Here is a 19,234-nt window from a genome sequence, read left to right as displayed (position 1 = left end):
AGAATCCTGGAAATTACAGGCTGCTTAGCTTAAGTCTGTCCCTGGAAAACTGGTGGAAAGTACTGTTAACAATAAAATAACCCAACATATAGAAGCATATAGAAGAACAAGACTTACTGAAGCAGAGGCAACATGGTTTCTGTGACGGAAAGCCCTGTCCTATTAGATTGATTGATTGATTGATTTCATTTGTATCCCCTTTCCCCCCCCCCCAAGGAGCTTAAAGTGGCATACATGGTTCTTCCCCTGCTTGTTTAAACAGGGACTAATTGAGCATCTCTCCAAGGTGTACGTACACACCTTTCTTTCAGGTGAAACACAGAATCAGAAGCAGCAATTACTGGGCACATGCAAGTCACAATATGCTAGTTCTCAGTTTCCCTGCTAGAAAGAAACCACAGCACTCTTGAGAGTGTCAACAAGCAGATAATAATTCTGATCCAGTTGATCAGCTTTAATTAAATAAATGAATAAATAAATTGGTGTTGCTGACACTGTCTGCTTAACCCTTCATCCACCGGGGCTCCCTCCAACTTGAGGAGCTGGACCAAATGGACCACTGCTTTGATCCAGCAAGTTCTTCTTATGTCCTTGGGTTTGGGTGACCTCTGGCCTCTGTAGGGTGGTGGGTTCATTAAGGTGGTCTGATCCCAGGAAAATTATGGGTCCAGGTGGTTTCCTGGTAGCTTAAGGGATCTTTCATTGATCTGGCCAGCTGCCCTGTAGAAATCCTAGCTGAATCCCTGAAAGCGGAGCTATTTTAGGCAGTTGACAGGAGACCTCTGGGGTGTCCTCTCCTGACTGGAGCTGGGGGGTGGGGATGAGATCTGTATTGGCAGAGAATGTGTGCCAGTCACGTCCTTGCTGGGGAAAGAGACCCCAGGTGACCCTGCTAGGAGGCATGCCCTGCTGACCTCTTGACTGTGGTCTTGCGCTGCATGAGAGCTGCCAACACAGGAAAGTCCTTCAGCCCGCCGGTTGGCCACCGGAGCCTCTTACTCCTGTCCTGGAGAGTTTCTGCTTGCTAATTTAATGAGTTTCATGGAAAACAAGGAGGTCCCAACTAAAGAAGAATGGCAACTTTAGTTGACAGAATATGCACAACTTGCAGACTTAACACATAGAATAAGAGAACAAGAAGAACATACGTTTAAAGAAGATTGAAAAACATTTATTGAATATATGTAAAATAATTGTGTACAGCTAAAAATGCTGGAAGCATTAAGATCAATTCAACAGTGTAAAGAAGTTTTGATGGATGCAATAATGGAAAACTGATTGGTATAGTTTTAGTAAAATATGCAGGGATTTAAGATATGTAAAAAGAACCATGGAAAGAGAAGAAGGGAAGTCACTGATATCTTAATGTGTATTTGAAATTGTAAAACAAAAAATTTAATAAAAATTATTTATTATTATTATTATTATTATTATTAATTATTATTATTATTAATTATTATTATTATTATTATTATTATTTCACAGGTCCTAGTTTCCTGAAGAGCCTCAATCCAGGATGCTCTAGAGAGCCAGCAATGAGCTAGCTTTGGCACTGGCTGCTTCCCTTCCTTCTGCCCTCCTCTTGTGCAAATGGGCAGAGCAGGGAAGCACTGGCAAAATGGCCTGTTGGAAGTGTCTCAGAAGCCTCTCCATGCCCCTCTTCACACCAGCAGCCCCACCCAAAGGTCCTGAAGCATGGCAGCTCCCGCTCTGGCAGGCGCACCCAGCCTGGGCTGAGAAGGGGAAATGTCCTCTTCCAGGCCCTCCCCGTTTCTAGGTGAGCCAGCACTGAGGCAAAGGGCTCTCCCCGGGGTCTGCTTCCTTCCCTGCCTGTGCTGACCCCCTGAAGGGGCTCAGGAGGAGGAACACAGCCCCCCCCCGGGCAGCAGCACCTTCCTACCCCAGAAACCTCCTTTCTGCCTGCCCTCCTGGTACCCTTTTCCCTCCCGCCAGAGCTCCTCTTTCAGGGGCTTTTCCCAAATCACGGCTTGACAGCGGCATCTCACCTCTGCTGGTCTCTGCCCTGACTGTGTCCACGTGGGCAGGGAGCAGCATCACTGAGATCCGGGGCAGATTCCCTCCTGGGCTGCCCATCCTCCTTTCCTCCGGGGGCTCTTGGCAGTCATCCCCCCCCCTCCGCCTGTGCCTGTGTCTTCATTGCTGCTGGAGAATGGCTGGATGCCAGAATGTGGCCCTTTCAGTGGGGCTCCTAAGCAAGACGTTCCCCTCCAAGTGGAATAGGCTTTGGGGCTGCATTCACATTACTCGCCCTGCGGTGAAAGTAATGCTGCTGATTTATTTATTTCATAAAAGTTTCTTTAAAAATGACTGTATTTTCTCCTCAGAGGTTTGAATGCATTTTGTCTGTCTTCACTTTGAAAGTTTGCTTCAGTTGAAAAGCAGGTAACTAGCCTGGCCTGGAGTGATGGCCTGAGCCATGCCAGGGACGGGGAGCATGAGGGCTGTGCCTGACAGCGGAGCAGGTGCCGCCTCTCAGCTGGGCACAGCTCGCTTTCCGCACAAAGCCCGATTCAGCCACTTTGGGAGGGCCAAAGTCCCATGGCGGTGCCAGCCTGCGCCAAGCAGGGAGACAGGGTGCCTTGGTACGCAACGCCTCTCTTGCAAACGCCCCGCCTGGCCCCCTCCAGGAGCGCAGAAGGGAGCCAGCCTGGTATCTTGTGCACAGACGGACCCTGCCCCCCCCACCCCCACGAAGAGTTTCCAGGAGCGCCAGCAGGGGCAGGGTCTGCCCCAGCCCCCACCCCCCTGGGTCTTCATCATGCCCCCTGGAGCACAAAGGCAGTTCACCCCAGATGGGCCACTTGCTCAGATCTGGGCATGCACACAAGACAGAGGCCATGTGCGCGCGTGTGCGCCGTATCTGGAGGAGGGTGAAGGCCTGGAGAAGGTCTCTCTCTCCTCCTCCTCCTCCCCTTTCCGTGCCAGCGTTTGCCCAGGCCAGACTCCTGGCTCTGCTGGGCTCCTGTCAGCCATGAATCCCGAAGGAGGAGGAGGAGGAGGACAATCAGGGTCTTGTCCTCTCCTGCCGCCCTGTGCCAGGCACAGCCTTTAGCTAAGCAGAGTCCAGAATGAGGGAGGGCTGCAGCTCAATGGCAGAGTATAGAATTGTAGAGTTGGAAGGGACCCCAAGGGTCATCTAGTCCAACCCCATCAGTCCGGAATCTCAGCTAAAGCATCCCGGACAGGTGGCCACACAACCTCTGCTTAAAAACCTCCAAGGAAGGCATCTGCCTCGCCTGCTCAAGGCCCCAATCCTGTTTGCTGCCAGTTAGCACAGAGGCCAGCACTGCACTCAAAGGGTCGTTTGGGGATCCCTCTGTGCTGTTGTCTGCCGTTCTGTTCGCTGACCAGATCCAGGTGCTCTTGGAGCAGACTGGTTTTTTTGATCCATATATGATGACCTCTGTTGAGAGAGACGGGCAATGTTAATCTTCCTCTCGCAGGTTTCAATATCACCCCAGAATCCTCCTGGAGAGGCCGGCTGAGTTGGGGGGGGGGCAAGTGGTAGGGCTCTGCAGTAGATGGGCCAGAATGCTGTCTTTCCTCAGTAACAGACTGGATGAGAGCCCACCAACGGAAGCTCAATCGAGACAAGGCTCGGGACCTCAATGCCTTCGGAGCCGCCTCTCCCCATGCAAACCGCCCTGGGCTCTGCCTTTGTCACCTGAGGCCCTTCTCTCTGTTCCCCCTCCTTGAGAGGTTTGGAGGGTGACACCACCAGAAGGGCCTTTTCTGTGGCGACTCCCCAGTTGTGGAGTCACCACAGGAGAGAAGCTCACCTGGCGCCGTCCTTATATGGTCTTTATGTGCCAGGCAAAAACATTTCTCTTTACCCAAGCCTCTGGCCATTAAATTATGGCCTTTTAAAAGTGAAGAGACTATTATGATTTTTTTCCAGATTCAGGTAGGTGGCTGTGTTGGTCTGACAGAGTAGAAATATATAAAAAAATTGTCTAGTAGCACCTTAGAGACCAACTAAGTTTGTTCTTGGTATGAGCTTTCATGCATACATCTTCAGATACACATGATTTTTTCTCCGATTGTTTTTTTTTTTTCTTCATTCTTATTCTTATGCTATATAAATTATGTTTTTGTGCTGTACACTGCTCTGGGATTTTTGGATAAAGAGCAGTATATAAGCTGAATACATAATAAATCAATAATAAATACCATAGGTGCCCAGTGGCTGCTGCCGCTCTCCCAAGCAAGGCTGAGACTTCCCGTAAGGCTGGTCTTAGGGAGCAGAGGGGGCTCAGCTCCTCCAAGGCTGCTATCAGGTCTGAGGCACAGGGCAAGGCTTCTCTGCCGGCCGGTCCTGGCTGAGGAAATATTTTTGGCCTCCTGGTGATGGGAGGCTGCTCTGGCAAAGTTGCCCTGTTTCATGTCTAGCTTTTCTCACCGATTTGGACAGGAATTGCGGGTTGTTGTGTGGCACAAAGCAGCTGTTTCCTGCGCATCCCTTTTCCCCACCAGGAAGGAACGTTCCACCAGGAAAATTTCCAAGAGCATTTTCCTGGCAAGCCATCTAGCAAGGCTGGGGGGGTGGGCAGCGGTAAGGATGAACTGGGGAGGCTTTTGCCTTTCACCTCGGGCTCTAGGGCTGCTGGCACCTCCTTGCCTTGCCCCCCCCGGGCCATTTCCCCCCTAGAAAGCTGCCCTTGGCCTGCAATGAAGGGGCAGCTTCTCTCATGGGCTCTTCTTGCACTCCTGGCCCAGCCAGGAGGATGGAGGCCTTTGGCACCTGGCACAGCAAGCAGATGCCACAGCACAGAGACCCTCCAGGGTCACCATGCCCAGGGGAATGCTGGGGAAAGGGAGGTGGGGAGCAGCTGCAGGCCAGCCCTGCCAGGCCTCACAAGAAAACTCTTTCTTGAAAGGGGGTCCCTATCTCTGCTTCATACATTGGGAGGAGCCCCCCCCCAAGCACTAACCCTATCCTCCACCCCCCAAACCGGCTCCCCACAATGCCCTGTGGCAGCTCTGGCGAGGCATGGCCAAGAGACACCCCCGGTGGCCCCCATTGCAGAAGAGACTGGCTGCCTAACTTGGGGGGGGGGGGCTCAGCAGCACAGAGGGCGGTGATATAATAGCACAATGCGAAGTTACAGAAAAATATCTCACCACGGACAAGGGCTCCGCGATAAGGAGGACAGACAAGCAGACAAATCTAGACGTTGTCCTTTTCTTTACAATCTCCACTTCTCTTTCCCAAGGGAAGAACAGAGAGAGGCTTCCTTCTACTTGTTAGCCTTCCTTCAAGGGAAATATTAATACAGGCACAGATTTGTCCTGTTTTCTAAGCGATTGCTTCTTTACTACTTCATTGTGCAGCTCGATGATTAAGTTCGTCTGTGGGAAGAAACGCCGAGTTTACCAGAACAAAGTTGATGTTACTTCTATCAAATACACGAGGGATTGTAAAGAAGACGACGTCTATATTTGCCTGCCTGCCAGAAAGAGAGAGAGGAAGGAAGGAGTCTGGCAGCGTCTTCCTTGTCACTGTTGTTTAATGTTAGTCAAGGCAGAGGATATTTGATCACAGACTCCCCCTCCCCAGTTACAGAAGTGCAGGCCCCCCCGTGCCCCCCACTTTCACAAACACTTTCATCAGCTTCCAGTGACAGTTTTGTTCGCCTCTGAAGCATCACAAAAATATCTCCACGTGGCTTTTTTGTACAAAAGTGTGTTCCTAAAACTGCAGTGGAGCAGAGACTCTGCCATCCTGCTTTGCAGGGCTTGTTCCCTTTCCCAGAGGGCCCCCCCCAGTCCTCGCTCAGTGGCTGGGGGGGGGGGCATGGCTAGCCTGCGGTTCCTTGGTGCGCGCTACTGACAGCGAGAGCCACTTACTGCTGCGGTGCCCTGTGAGCGCAGTTGGCCCTGGGGAGCAAAGGGGGCAGGCATTCCCCCCCCCCCCAGCATGCCAGAAAGAGCTTGAACTTCTAAAAAGTCCTCTAAAAAATTCCCTGCCCAGCCCAAGGGACCCTCCTTGCCCTTTAGGAGCATCTGGCTGCCCAAACTGAGGGGACGGGGGCTCCCCCAGAAGCCCCCCCCCCCTGCCTCCGCAGCCCCTGTTCAAAGTGCCCGGCTCAGGAGAACATCGCTCGCTTGCTCGCAGGAGTGCATGGGAATGAGCCTGCCTAGTGGGGGGGGGAGTGTTTGTGTTTCTGGTCCACAGAGTCGCCCCCCGGAAGGAGTGTGCAAAAGGCAGGCAAGGCCGGAGGAGCCCCAATGGCTCCTTTGGAGCCCCAGCTCCAGCCCAGAGGGAGGGGCTCTAGGACTTCTGGGCGCTGGGTGGAAGGAGCCAGGGGCACAGGGTCCACCCCCCCCCCGCCTGCCACTCAAGTGGGGGGGCTCCCAAGGGAGGGCAGCTGTCGATGCAGCAGGGACTCTGACCAAAGCAGCTGAGATGGGCAGGGGGAAAATGGGACTATTGGAAATAAATAGCACTGGTTGGAGACACACCATGCAAGGAATAAGGGAGCCTCAAACGCTTAAATTAACAACAGCTTAGCCCTAAAAATACAGTACTTGGACCTCAACTAGACAAGCGACTACGGAGAAATTTGTACAGGGTAACCCTTAGCATTACTTTCCCTTCCTGGAGGTGGACACGGTGGCGGGGGTGGTGGCGCAGGGGTCCCCCCCCCCCCGCTCAGTAGATGTAGAGTCGGTCCGAGATGGCGGCCGGCATGTGGGTCATGACCTGCATGCGCAGCCACCAGTAGTAGTCCATGGGGTGATAGCGGGTGTAGGGGGTGGAGGAGGTCAGGGCGTGGGCGATGCTGTCGATGACAGGCGAGGTGTCCGAGGAGCCGCTGTTGCAGTACGACTCCATCTTGGCAATCTGCTCGTCAAAGTACTTGCGCCCGTAGTCGCGGCGCACGATCTCAGGCAGCTCGTCCCACATCTTGTCGGCGATGGCCTGGATGCGCTCGGGGCTGTAGAGGCTGGTGCCCGCGATGAAGTTGCCCGGCTCCACGATGCAGACCTTGACGTCGTGCGGGCGCATCTCGTAGCGCAGGCAGTCGGAGAAGGCCTCCACCCCAAACTTGGTGATGCAGTAGGGGGAGCGCGCCGGGTTGGCCATGCGCCCCATCATGCTGCTGATGTTCACCACGCGGCCTGGCGGGGGAAGCGGGGGACCCTGAAGGGGCTGAAGAGCAAGGGGCAGGGGCCCCCCAACAAGCCCCTCCTCTGGCCACAGGCCCCTTCCCCAGGTGCTTGTGGGGTGGAAGCCCCCGACTCACGGTGGCTGCTGGGCAAAGCTCCCTGACCCAGCCCTCCTCCTCTCCCAAAGACCCACCAACCCCAAAGGCCTCCCTTCACGTAGCCCCCCCCCCCCGGATGCTGCAGGGTTCCTGACACACCCTGCCCAGCTGCCAGCATGGCCAGTGGTTAGGGATGGTGGAGGCAGAGCCTGCAACAGGTCCGGACCCCTGACCTACGGCTATGGGGAGCCCCACCGTCTCACTCACCTTTGGCCCTGCGGATGAGAGGCAAGAAGGCCTTGGTGGTGCGGATCGTTCCCCATAGGTTCACCTCCGCCACCTCCTTGTAGGTGTCCATGCTGGTGAACTCCACCTCCCCAAAGGTCGAGATCCCAGCATTGTTGACCAGGCCCCACAGCCCTGAAGGGAGAGGACCCACGGAGACGTCAGTCATCGCATAACCCCGTCTGTAATTGCATTTGTGTGCCCCGAGGGGGAGCAATGAACGGGGCTTCAAGCCACAAGCACAGCCAAGCGGGGCTTCCTCCCGACTGCCTCACAAGCCACCTGCACCAGGTGAGCCCTCAGGCCAGGAGGGGGCTGGAAGGGTTCTGAGGGTGTTTTCCTGCCTCTGGCGTCTTTGCCAGGCCCAGCCAATGCCGCAGACCTGCACAGCCCCACAAGTCCCCCCAGAGGAGGAGGCTGGGGAGATGGGGGGCCACATGCGGAGCCAAGGGCTGCCGGACCCCCTTCCTTGGCTGATCTCATGCCAGACCCCCACCTACCCTTTTCTGGCATCTTCAGAGTGGAGGTCATGTAGTCCACGGCCCGGCTAACGTCCTCACTGTCGCAGACGTTGAGCTGGACGGTCCTCATCCGGTCACTCTTCATGGCGTCCAGATCCTTGGAGCCGCCCCTTCCCTGCTCCTGAGGAAGGGGGGGGGGCATTTGTTTGCTTACTGATTTCTTTTGACATCCTTTCAGCATGCAACAATGTCACACAGCTAAATATTGAAATATCCCACCCTGAACCCAGAAGCTGGTGTTTAGGCAATGTGTGCAGAACAACGGCCAAATAACACGAGGGAATCTTCTCCCTGGCAGTTTGCATGGAGCGAAGGAGACAAAACAGTTTGTGTTAACCAAAAAGTTTTGTACAGTGAGGGGAGTTCTCTCTCTTCATTTTTAGCCATGAGCACAAGGAAACTGTGCCATTCCATTGCAAAGGTGACTTTGTGCCAATTTTATGGTTTTATTTCACCCAAAGTGCCGTTTGCCAGACTTTCACCACACCAATTTGGCAGAGGAGGCATTTTGTCTTGCCACCAGGGGGCAGGCAAGAGCTGCAGCCGGCTGCCTTGGGTCTCCCAGCCAGGGGAAGGGCTGCCAGAACCAGCAGGTGGGGGCCAGGCACTCAGGAAAAGGCTTTGTCCCCCCACCCAACTATTTTGGGCCCTTGAAAATGGTAAGGATGACTGGGATTCTCCTGCAAGGGAAGAGCATCTCTGGCTGCCGTTTGACAGTGTGGCCAGCAGGGGGAGCCCCACATCCCTGCTGGGCCAGGCAGGGGGGTTTGGAGAGGGGTCCCCAAGGGGGACCAGCTGCCTTTAACTAACCTTCCCCCAGGCCGCCTGCTGCCCCACACCTTCTCCTGCCCACATCCACAGGCTCCCTCTGTTTGGGTTTTGGAGAGACAGGGACCCTCCAGGGCCCACTGGAAGAGCACAGCTGGCAGCTTGGAGGCACAGCTGGAGGGTGGGGTCTGCCCAGGAGGGGCTTGGTGGCTTCGGCTTCCCCTTCCTCCCCCCCCAGCTCCCCCCCCCAGCTCCCCCCCTTACCTTGAGCAGGCAGCCGGCATAGATGATGAATCCTCGCTCGTGCAGGTGTTTGGCCAGGGCGAAGCCAAAGCCAGAATCGCAGCCAGTGATGAGGACGGGCCTCTCGCCAATCTGAAGCACAAAAGGGGACGTTGGAGACCCCCCAGGGAGGAGCAGACCCACCTCCACCCACCTCTCATGAAAAGGGGGGGCACCCAGAACCCTCGGGGGGCACCCAGAACCCTCCAGGTCAGGACTCCTGCTAGCAAACCTTTGGGGTCTTCAGACACCCCCAGAAATGCCAGCAGCCCCATCAAGGAAACAGTGCTGGGGGGGGGGAATGTCCCCAAGTGAACCAGGAAGCCCAGGCTGGCCCCATGGAGGAGTTTTCTGATGGTGAGAACCGTTTGACAGGGGAACAGATTTCCACAAGAGGACAGCGGTGGACTCTCCTTCCCTGGAGGTCTGTCATGGATGCTTCAGCTGAGATTCCTGCATTGCGGGGGGGGGGGGACTAGATGACCCTGGGGTCCCCTCCAACTCTGCAATTCTATGATCTCAGGATGGACAGCTCAGGTTCCTCTAGGAAACAGCCCAGAAAGATCAGTGTTGCTGCTGGCCACAAGGGGGCACCCCGGGAGGAAGCCCCTCACCCCACAAGAGCCCCCGCCCCCACCAGAAAAGGCCACTGAGCTGCCTCCCAGTCCCCACCCCAGCCCCCACCCTTCCCTGCTGCCTCCCCACCTCAGGCAGGAAGCTGGAGGAAGACCCTCTAGAAGCCAAGAGCGGCCCAGGATCCCCCCCATCTCTGTGCCCCTCCCTGCATGGGCCTCATCCCCTCTTGTGGCAGTGAATTCCACAGGCTCTCACCTCATCCACTTCCGTTGCGTAGGAACGCCGGGCCTGCAGGCGGGACACCGAGGAACAGATCTCAGGCAGGGGCCTGCAAGGGAGAAGGCAGCGGGCCAGCGGCTGGGTCAGCAGAAGCTCCCATCCGGGAAAACTGATCCCCAACATCATGTCCCTCCCTCCCTCCCTCCCTCTCCAGGGGCTCCAGCACCTCCTGGCTGTGACCCCCCCCAAACCCTCAGGCTTGTCTCCCTGCGGAGAGCAGTCCAGCTGGGGAGCCTGGCCGCCTGCCAGGGACGCCTAGTTTGGACTGCTGCCTTGCAGGGGGTGGGACTAGATGGCCCCGGGGGGTCCCTTCCAGGATTCTACAATTCCCTAAAAAGACCTGTCCTCTTGTGGCCCCCATAACCCCCAGGCATTTTGGAAAGATCTGACCCTCCTGAATTAACCCTTCAACTTCCTTTTGACCCGGCCCCTTCACGGATCACTGCCTTGCCGTGGCGAAGGGGCTTGAATAACTCAGGGAAGCTATGAGCTATGCCGTGCAGGCCCACCCACGATGAACAGGTCATAGTGGAGAGTTTTGACCAAACGTGATCCACCTGGAGCAGGAACCGGCAAGCCACTCCAGTATCCCTGCCAAGAAAACTCCATGGACAAAGACAACAGGCATATAAAGTTATGACGCTGGAAGATGAGCCCCTCAGGTTGGAAGGCGTCCAACATGCTACTGAGGAAGAGCGGAGGACAAGTACAAGTAGATTCAGAGCTGATGAAGCGGCTGGGCCCAAGCCGAAAGGACACTCAGTTGCGGATATGCCTGGAAGCGAAAGGAAAGTCCATTGCTGTAAAGAAAAATATTGCATAGGAACCTGGAATGTACGAACCATGAACCTTGGTAAGTTGGATGTGGTCAAAAATGAGATGGCAAGAATAAATATTGACATCCTGGGCATCAGTGAGCTAAAATGGACGGAAATGGGTGAATTCAGTTCGGATGACCATCATATCTACTACTGTGGGCAAAAATCCTGTAAAATAAATGGAGTGGCCCTCATAGTCAACAAAAGAGTGGCAAAAGCTGTACTGGGATACAATCTAAAAAATGATAGAATGATCCCGATACGAATCCAAGGCAGACCTTTTAACATCACAGTAATCCAAGTTTATGCACCAACTACTGGTGCTGAAGAAACTGAAATTGACCAGTTCTATGAAGTCTTACAACACCTTACAGAAATGACACCAAAGAAGGATGTTCCTTTCATTATAGAGGATTGGAATGCTAAAGCAGGGAATCAAGAGATAAAAGGAACAACTGGCAAGTTTGGCCTTGGAGTACAAAACGAAACAGGGCAAAGGCTAATAGAGTTCTGCCAAGAGAACAAGCTGGTCATCACAAACACTCTTTTCCAACAACACAAGAGACGACTCTACACATGGACATCACCAGATGGGCAGCATCGAAATCAGATTGGTTATATTCTCTGCAGCCAGAGATGGAGAAGCTCTATACAGTCAGCAAAAACAAGACCTGGAGCTGACTGTGGCTCAGATCATCAGCTTCTTATAGCAAAATTCAAGCTTAAACTGAAGAAAGTAGGAAAAACCACTGGGCCGGTAAGATACAATCTAAGTCAAATCCCTTATGAATACACAGTGGAAGTGAGGAACAGGTTTAAGGATTTAGATTTGGTGGACAGAGTGCCTGAAGAACTATGGATGGAGGCTCGTAACATTATACAGGAGGCAGCAACAAAAACCATCCCAATGAAAAGGAAATGCAAGAAAGCAAAGTGGCTGTCCAACGAGGCCTTACAAATAGCAGGAGAGAGAAGGCAAGCAAAGTGCGAGGGAGATAGTGAAAGATACAGGAAATTTAATACAGATTTCCAAAAAATAGCAAGGAGAGACAAGAAGGCCTTCTTAAACGAGCAATGCAAAGAAATAGAGGAAAACAATAGAATGGGGAAAACCAGAGATCTGTTCAAGAAAATTGGAAATATGAAAAGAACATTTTGTACAAAGATCTCTATAATAAAAGACAAAAGGGGAAAGGACCTAACAGAAGCAGAAGACATCAAGAAGAGGTGGCAAGAATACACAGAGGAACTATACCAGAAAGATATGGATGTCTCGCACACCCCAGGTAGTGGGGTTGCTGACCTTGAGCCAGACATCCTGGAGAGTGAAGTCAAATGGGCCTTAGAAAGCACTGCAAATAACAAGGCCAGTGGAAGTGATGATATTCCAGCTGAACTATTTAAAATTTTAAAAGATGATGCTGTTAAGGGGCTACACTCAATATGCCAGCAAATTTGGAAAACGCGGCAGTGGCCAGAGGATTGGAGAAGATCAGTCTACATCCCAATCCCAAAGAAGGGCAGTGCCAAAGAATGCTCCAACTACCGCACAATTGCATTCATTTCACACGCTAGCAAGGTTATGCTTAAAATTCTACAAGGCAGGCTTAAGCAGTATGTGGACCAAGAACTCCTGGAAGTGCAAGCTGGATTTAGAAGAGGCAGAGGAACCAGAGACCAAATTGCAAACATGCGCTGGATTATGGAGAAAGCTAGAGAGTTCCAGAAAGACATCTACTTCTGCTTCATTGACTATGCAAAAGCCTTTGACTGTGCTGACCACAGCAAACCATGGCAAGTTCTTAAAGAAATGGGAGTGCCTGATCACCTCATATGTCTCCTGAGAAATCTCTATGTGGGACAAGAAGCTACAGTTAGAACTGGATATGGAACAACTGACTGGTTCAAAATTGGGAAAGGAGTACGGCAAGGCTGTATATTGTCCCCCTGCTTATTTAACTTATATGCAGAATTCATCATACGAAAGGCTGGGCTGGATCAAAACAAAAAATTCCTTCCAGTAGCACCTTAAAGACCAACTAAGTTAGTTCTAGGTATGAGCTTTCGTGTGCATGCACACTTCTTCAGATACACTGAAACAGAAGTCACCAGACCCTTCTATATAGTGAGAAGGTGGGGAGGGGTATTACTCAGAAGGGTGGTGGGAATGGGTGATTGGCAGATAGCTGTGATGAGCCTGTTGATGACTCTTAACGACTGCAATAGGTCTTACAGGAAAAAGCAAGGGGTGAGAAGGTGAAAAATGGCTTTGTCATGTATAATGAGATAAGAATCCAAGGTCTTTGTTCAGACCAGGTCTCTCCATGGTTTTAAGTTTGGTAATAAGTTGCAATTCAGCAGCTTCTCTTTCCAGTCTATTTCTGAAATTCCTTTGTAATAGAACAGCCAACAGCCAATGCCAACAGTGTCCTTCAGCTCTCTATATTGGACAAACAGGCCAAACCTTACGCCAAAGGATAAACGGACATAAATCTGACATCAGGAATCACAAGACAGAGAAACCAGTAGGAGAACACTTCAATCTCCCAGGACATTCTATACAAGATCTCAAAGTAGCTGTTCTATTACAAAGGAATTTCAGAAATTCCTTTCAAAGGAAGGCTATTGCAGTCGTTAAGAGTCGTTAAGAGTCGTCAACAGGCTCATCACAGCTATTGCAGTCGTTAAGAGTCGTCAACAGGCTCATCACAGCTATCTGCCAATCACCCATTCCCATTCCCTGCCAATCACCCACCCTTCTGAGTAATACCCCTCCCCACCTTCTCACTATATAGAAGGTTCTGGTGACTTCTGTTTCAGTGTATCTGAAGAAGTGTGCATGCACACGAAAGCTCATACCTAGAACTAACTTAGTTGGTCTTTAAGGTGCTACTGGAAGGAATTTTTTGTTTTGACTATGGCAGACCAACACGAAGATCATGGCCACTGGTCCCATCACCTCCTGGCAAATAGAAGGGGAAGAAATGGAGGCAGTGAGAGATTTTACTTTCTTGGGCTCCATGATCACTGCAGATGGCGACAGCAGTCACAAAATTAAAAGACGCCTGCTCCTTGGGAGAAAGGCGATGGCAAACCTAGACACCATCTTAAAAAGCAGAGACATCACCTTGCCAACAAAGCTCCGTATTGTTAAAGCTATGGTTTTCCCAGTAGTGATGTATGGAAGTGAGAGGTGGACCATCAAGAAGGCTGATCGCTGAAGAATTGATGCTTTTGAATTCTGGTGCTGGAGGAGACTCTTGAGAGTCCCATGGACTGCAAGAAGATCAAACGTATCCATTCTGAAGGAAATCAGCCCTGAGTGCTCACTGGAAGGACAGATCATGAAGCTGAGGCTCCAAGACTTTGGCCACCTCATGAGAAGAGAAGACTCCCTGGAAAAGACCCTGATGTTGGGAAAGGAGAAGGGGATGACGGAGGACGAGATGGTGGGACAGTGTTCTCGAAGCTACGAACATGAGTCTGACCAAACTGCGGGAGGCAGTGGAAGACAGGAGTGCCTGGCGTGCTCTGGTCCAGGGGGTCACGAAGAGTCGGACACGACTAAACGACTACAGTCCTCTTCCAGAGCCCATGGGAGCTGCTGGACTTTCTGGGCACTTGTCCATTTCCCTGTGCCCTGGACTTGATGGTGCTGCGCCCACCTCTCCCAATGGGGCCCAGCCCCTTTCATTTTGCCCCAGACTAAGTCCCAGGCTGCCTCCCAGGAAACTGAGGTCTTCTAGCTCTTTCTTTGGGGAGGGGGACACACAAGAGCCCAGTCCGTGAGAAGTCACCCAGCGCCCCTCCTTACCTGGGTTTGCTGCTCCCAGGAGGCGTCATGGCAAGAGGCGGTTATTTTCATCGGATGACACCACCCCTCCCTCCCTCCCTCCACCCCCCCCCCGGCTGGCCAGGGTCAAGGACTTTTTGCTGCGGGTCCCACTCCCCAAGGGGCTGCGCAGAAGCTCTCTTGTTCTCTCCTGACCACTCTCAGGAGTAGCTCCTCTGCCCCTGATGCTGCCAACCCGAACAGGGCCACAGGTCTGGCTCCGGCTGCCCGAGGGATCCAGCATGGTGCCGTGCTGAGAGTGTCAGGCGAGGACCTGGGAGGGACCAGCATTCAAAGCCCCACCTGGCTCATTGAGCCAGTCGCTGCGCCTCTCTGCCTAACCTACCTTGCAGGGTTGGGGGGGGGATTAAACAAGGAGGGTGAGAACTATCTGTGCTCCCTTGAGCTCCTGGGACGAAAGGGTGGCATAGAAACAAACAAACAAACAAACAAACAAGCCCCCAGTTTCAAGTCAGCTGGAAAAGGCTCCCCCCTGCCAGACAGAGGGAAGAGAGAGCTGGGCAGGCGGAAGAAGGGACCTCCTGCCCCCTCCATTTCTCTCCCCACCTGCAATCCCCATCTCTCTTCCTCTTCCTCCCTGACTCCAACTGCTGCTCCTGCCAAGTCCAGGCCGGGCCCCTTGCCCCTTCTGGCTGCTGTTCAGGAGAGGCAGGATCCACCCTCGCAGCTATTCCCAGCAGGGTAATCTCATTACGATTACGGCCCCTTCAGGCCTGCCTGTGTGTGTGTGTGTGTTAATTCAGAGAGGCTGGGCGGCTGCAGGAGGCCCTTGTGCCCTCTGGGCAAGGAAGCCCCCCCCCCCCCCGCATCTCCAGGCCCCAGAGAGTGCTTGTCCTAAGGGGCAGACCCAAATGCAGGACCCCCCCCCCAATCTCTCTGGGCTGGAAGCTCCCCCGCCGAGGGACTGTGGCCGAGGGTGACCCTTTGCCCCCACGTCATCTTGCTGATCCTTCCCAAAGGTCAGCCTAGCGGCCGGAGGGAGGGGAGGGGGCCAGGCGGCAGCCTTGGGGGGCTACGTGTCAGGGGGACTTTGGAAAGCGGACAGCCCTTCTGGACTCTTCTGAAACTTGTTTGCTCAACTTGGGGCAGTCCAAGGAGGCCACGCAGAGGCTCCCAGAGGAGGCAATTCTGCTCTGCCAGAAAGGGGCTGCTGAGCTCTGCCAGAGGTGCCAAATGAAGAGGATAAATCCTGGCACCTCCTTCCCCAAGTCTGCAGAAAATGGGGAAGTCAGGGAAGAAGCCATTCTTGGGGAGGTCTCTCAACTGGCTGGTCCTGCCTACTGGCTGGAAAGAGGCCCCTAAAAATCCCTGTGCCTTTGAGTCCCTTAAAAATGGACCCTGCACTGACCCACTTCCCCTCAGTGGGGGTCTCTCTCCCCCCCCACCCCCTTGCCAACTCTGCCAGGTCCTTTTGCCACACCAAGCAGCAGTGCCTTGCCTACCCTCCGAACAACCTGAGCCCACCTGGCCTTCCGGGGGGCCCAGCTAGTCCAGCCAGATGCCCCCGGGAAGCTCCAAGGAAGGAGGAGGGAAGAGGAGGATTCTCCTAGCAGCACCTTGGCTCCTGAATGGGGCAGTCAGGAGCGTCTTGCTCCATGGGAAATGGACCCCCACCTTAGGACCCAGAGTCCTGGCCAATCTAGGGAGCCCTGCCAGGCGGGCAGGTGAGGCAGCTTCTGAGCTCTGCCCTGGCATCATGCCCTGATCAGGACGTCTCCAGGAGCCTTTCAAGGGATGGGGCCACAGAGGGCTCAGCGACAGCAGCAGGGGAGGCCAGGGGGCACCCCTGGGAGGCAGCTTTCCATTTCCCAATTGCTAAACCCTCAGGGTGGCAAAGCTGCAATGCCTGGAGGAAATTTGGGGATTGGAGGGGGAAGGAAACGGTCCCCTAATCGGGCGACTCTGCTGGAGGGCCCCTCATGGCCAGAGACAGAGGGGAAGCCCCTCTCCCTGCTACTGAAGGGGCAATTCCCCAGGGACTCCCCTGCAGACCCCTCCCCACAAGGCCACTTACCGAAGGCTGGCGGAGACATCCTTCAGGTGGGAGGTCTTGGTGGCCAGCTGGGCGAGGGGCCGGGAGATGCGGGTGGCCGCGAGGATGGTTGCCATGGGTGTCTTCACAGCCGGAGTCTTCCTCTGGGCTCTGCAAGAGAGGGCAGGAACACCTCACCTTTGTTTGCTCCAAACCTTTATGGCCCCACTGGCCTCTTAGCCATAAAACAGGGTCCAAAAGGAGGGAGCCTCCTCCCCCCGCCCCACACATCAAGATAACAGCAGGCTCCTCACGCAACGTCCAGCCCTTCTGCCTAAAAACACAGAAGGCACTCTGTGTGGGCAACATGCTTTCGGGTGGCATCACAAACCCCGGGCCCCTGGTTGGCCACTGCGAGAACAGGGTGCTGGACTCAGCTGGCACTTGGTCTCATCCAGATATGGGGCTCTTCTCAGGTCCAGGACCAGATTTCTCTTTGCGGAAGGCAACGTGGCGGTTGGGGCAAGCAACTGCCTCGGGGGGGAGGGGTCCCTCTCGTAGCTGCAGCCCCTCCTATGGGCACCATCCCTGTTCAGGATCTCTGTTGCCCATCTGGTGGCCCTGGTGGTCTGGTCTCTGTGCAGGAGCCCCCTGCTGTACTAGCCCCCCATCCACCCCCAGGCACGTCCAAGGAAAGGGCGATGGGGCCTGGGAGGCAGCTGTTGCCCATCTGGTGGCCCTGGTGGTCTGGTCTCTGTGCAGGAGCCCCCTGCTGTACTAGCCCCCCATCCACGTCCAAGGAAAGGGCGATGGGGCCTGGGAGGCAGCAGGCCCAAGAGGGGCTCCTCCGCCTCCTGGGAAATGCTGCTCTTGGGGCTGTATAACTGGAGATTGTTTTATGGCAGGACTCATAAAGCCACGCAGGAGGAAGCGATGGAGCCTGGCTCTCTGGGAGAGGAAGGTGGCCAAAGGGCCTCCGCAAAGGAGAGGGCTAGCAATGGCCACTAGCCGGGATGGAGTGGGAGGCAGCCGGGCTTCTGAGTGCCAGCGGCTGGAAGCCACCGGAGGGGGGGGGGCGAGTGGCTCTTGTGTGCGGATCCTCCTTGAGCTTCCCTTGGAGGCACCTGCTCAGCCCCCAGGAGAAGGGGATGCTAGACAAGACGGGTCCTTGGACCACAGAGCTCAGCTGGGACTTGGGCGACCATCCCTCTCGGGGCGAAGAGGAGTGGAAAATGTGCGGGCACAGCTTCCCGTGGCAGCCTTGGAAAGGGCAGCCCCCAGCTGCTTCCCCCGGGGTGACCTTCCCCATGTCCCGCTTCAACTAACCCCCACCTTTGCCACAGGTCTGCCAAGGGGGCAATGGATGCCTCCTGCCCGCATCTGTCCCTGAGCAAGGCCACCTGCCCTGCCCTCCGCCCTTTACCTGCGTGGGGCTCCATGCTAACGGGGAGGGGGGTGCACGGGAGCTGCCTGCCCCAGAGCTGGGAGGGCAGGAGCCCTTTAGGAGAGGAGCAGCAGCAGGAGCAGGAAGGAGAGGAGCAGGAATGTCATTCCCGGTGGTCTCTGGAGAACCCGTAGGTCAGTTCCAAGAGTGAGGGGCTGGGGGAGGCCCTGCAGGTGGCAGCGTGTGGGGAGGGGGCAGAAAGGAGAGCGGGTGCTGGCCGGGAGAAGAAGGGCACAGCCAGGCCAGGCCCACAGGACTCTCTCCACTCACCAGAACTCGAGGGACAAAGCACCTCATGCAAATGGGCAGCAGGTATGCAAATGCCCTTATGTGGCATCACCAGAACCAGGCGGGAGGGGCCACTCCGAGGGGCTTGACGGACCCACTTGAGAGGCTGCCAGCCTGATCCCTTGAGCAGCTGCCGCTCTTGCCTCTTGCCATCTCTTGCGGCCGCGGGTCCTGCAGGCCCTTTGCTTGCCCAGCTGCCCTTGGCAGAATGCGGCTCTTCCTGGCGCAGAACTGCGGGCGGAAGATGCGGCGCAGCTGCCCGGAGCCCAGCAAGGTCTTCCCCAGGGTCAAGGGCGGGCGGGCGGGGGGGCGGGGGGGCAGGGGAAGCACACGGGGGGGGGTTCACACGCCGGGGGGGGCAGGGGAAGCCCACCCCCCTCCTCCCAAGCACACGCCAGAGAGCAGGAGGGCTGGACTGGGTGAGCCTTGGGGTGCCCTCCAGCCCGGAAAGCCGCCTCTTCTGGGCCCCCCCCCGGCCCCCAGGCCTGCTCCCGGCGGGGGGGGCGAGGCGCCGCGAGGCCCCTTTCCCGCCCAGCCGCGCGGCCTGGCCGGCGGGGCCTGGAGCCGGAGGGCCTCGCCGGCGGGCGCACCTGCCGCTCGCTCGCTGGCTCGCTCCGGAAGGGCGGCCGGGAGGCGGCGGGCGCTGAGAGGCTGAGCCGGGAGGCGGGTCGGGGGAGGGAGGCCCGGCGCCGCCCCCGCCCCGCCCGGCTCCCCTGGCCAGCAGGCTGGCTCCCTCCCCGGGCCCGGCCCCGGCCCCGGCCTTCGCCTTCGCCTTCGCCTTCGCCCTCCCGGGCCCGGCCGGGGCGCCTCACCTGCGCGCTCTCGCTCGCTCTCTCGCTGGCTGCCGGCGCGTCCTCCCCGCGACTGGCCCGGCCTCCGGCGCCTCCCGCCCGCCCGCCCGGCGAGGAAGTGAGATCAC

At 55.5% G+C, this 19,234-nt stretch overlaps 1 protein-coding gene across 2 annotated transcripts; it reads right to left on the bottom strand.

Annotated features, from left to right (window-relative positions):
- Nucleotides 1-6,485: 6,485 nt before the first annotated feature.
- BDH1 (3-hydroxybutyrate dehydrogenase 1) lies at nt 6,486-19,234 on the bottom strand. 2 transcript variants are annotated; one of them, XM_081862946.1, is made up of 7 exons: nt 19,128-19,234; nt 16,626-16,754; nt 9,917-9,989; nt 9,068-9,178; nt 8,015-8,156; nt 7,497-7,649; nt 6,486-7,143 (listed from the first exon to the last, which is right to left on the bottom strand). In XM_081862946.1, the coding sequence occupies exons 2-7, from the start codon at nt 16,718-16,720 to the stop codon at nt 6,674-6,676; spliced, it is 1,044 nt and encodes a 347-aa protein (XP_081719072.1). In that variant the 5' UTR covers nt 16,721-16,754; nt 19,128-19,234; the 3' UTR covers nt 6,486-6,673. The 2 variants fall into 2 exon arrangements, with proteins under 2 accessions (XP_081719072.1, XP_081719071.1); XM_081862945.1 differs by lacking the exon at nt 19,128-19,234 and adding an exon at nt 18,007-18,362.

Source organism: Podarcis erhardii (assembly GCF_964252035.2).
Source record: "Podarcis erhardii genome assembly, chromosome: 5".
NCBI lineage: Eukaryota > Metazoa > Chordata > Lepidosauria > Squamata > Lacertidae > Podarcis > Podarcis erhardii.
The sequence above is the reverse complement of the archived record's forward strand: the minus strand, read 5'-3'. Positions and strand labels throughout refer to the sequence as shown.

Coding starts and splice junctions, on each gene's coding strand:
- BDH1 (XM_081862946.1), bottom strand. CDS start 16,720: ATGGCAACCATCCTCGCGGCCACCCGCATCTCCCGGCCCCTCGCCCAG. Junction 9,990..16,625: donor GATGTCTCCGCCAGCCTTCG/GTAAGTGGCCTT, acceptor TCTCCCTTGCAG/GCCCCTGCCTGAGATCTGTT. Junction 7,144..7,496: donor TCTCATCCGCAGGGCCAAAG/GTGAGTGAGACG, acceptor TTCCCCCGCCAG/GCCGCGTGGTGAACATCAGC.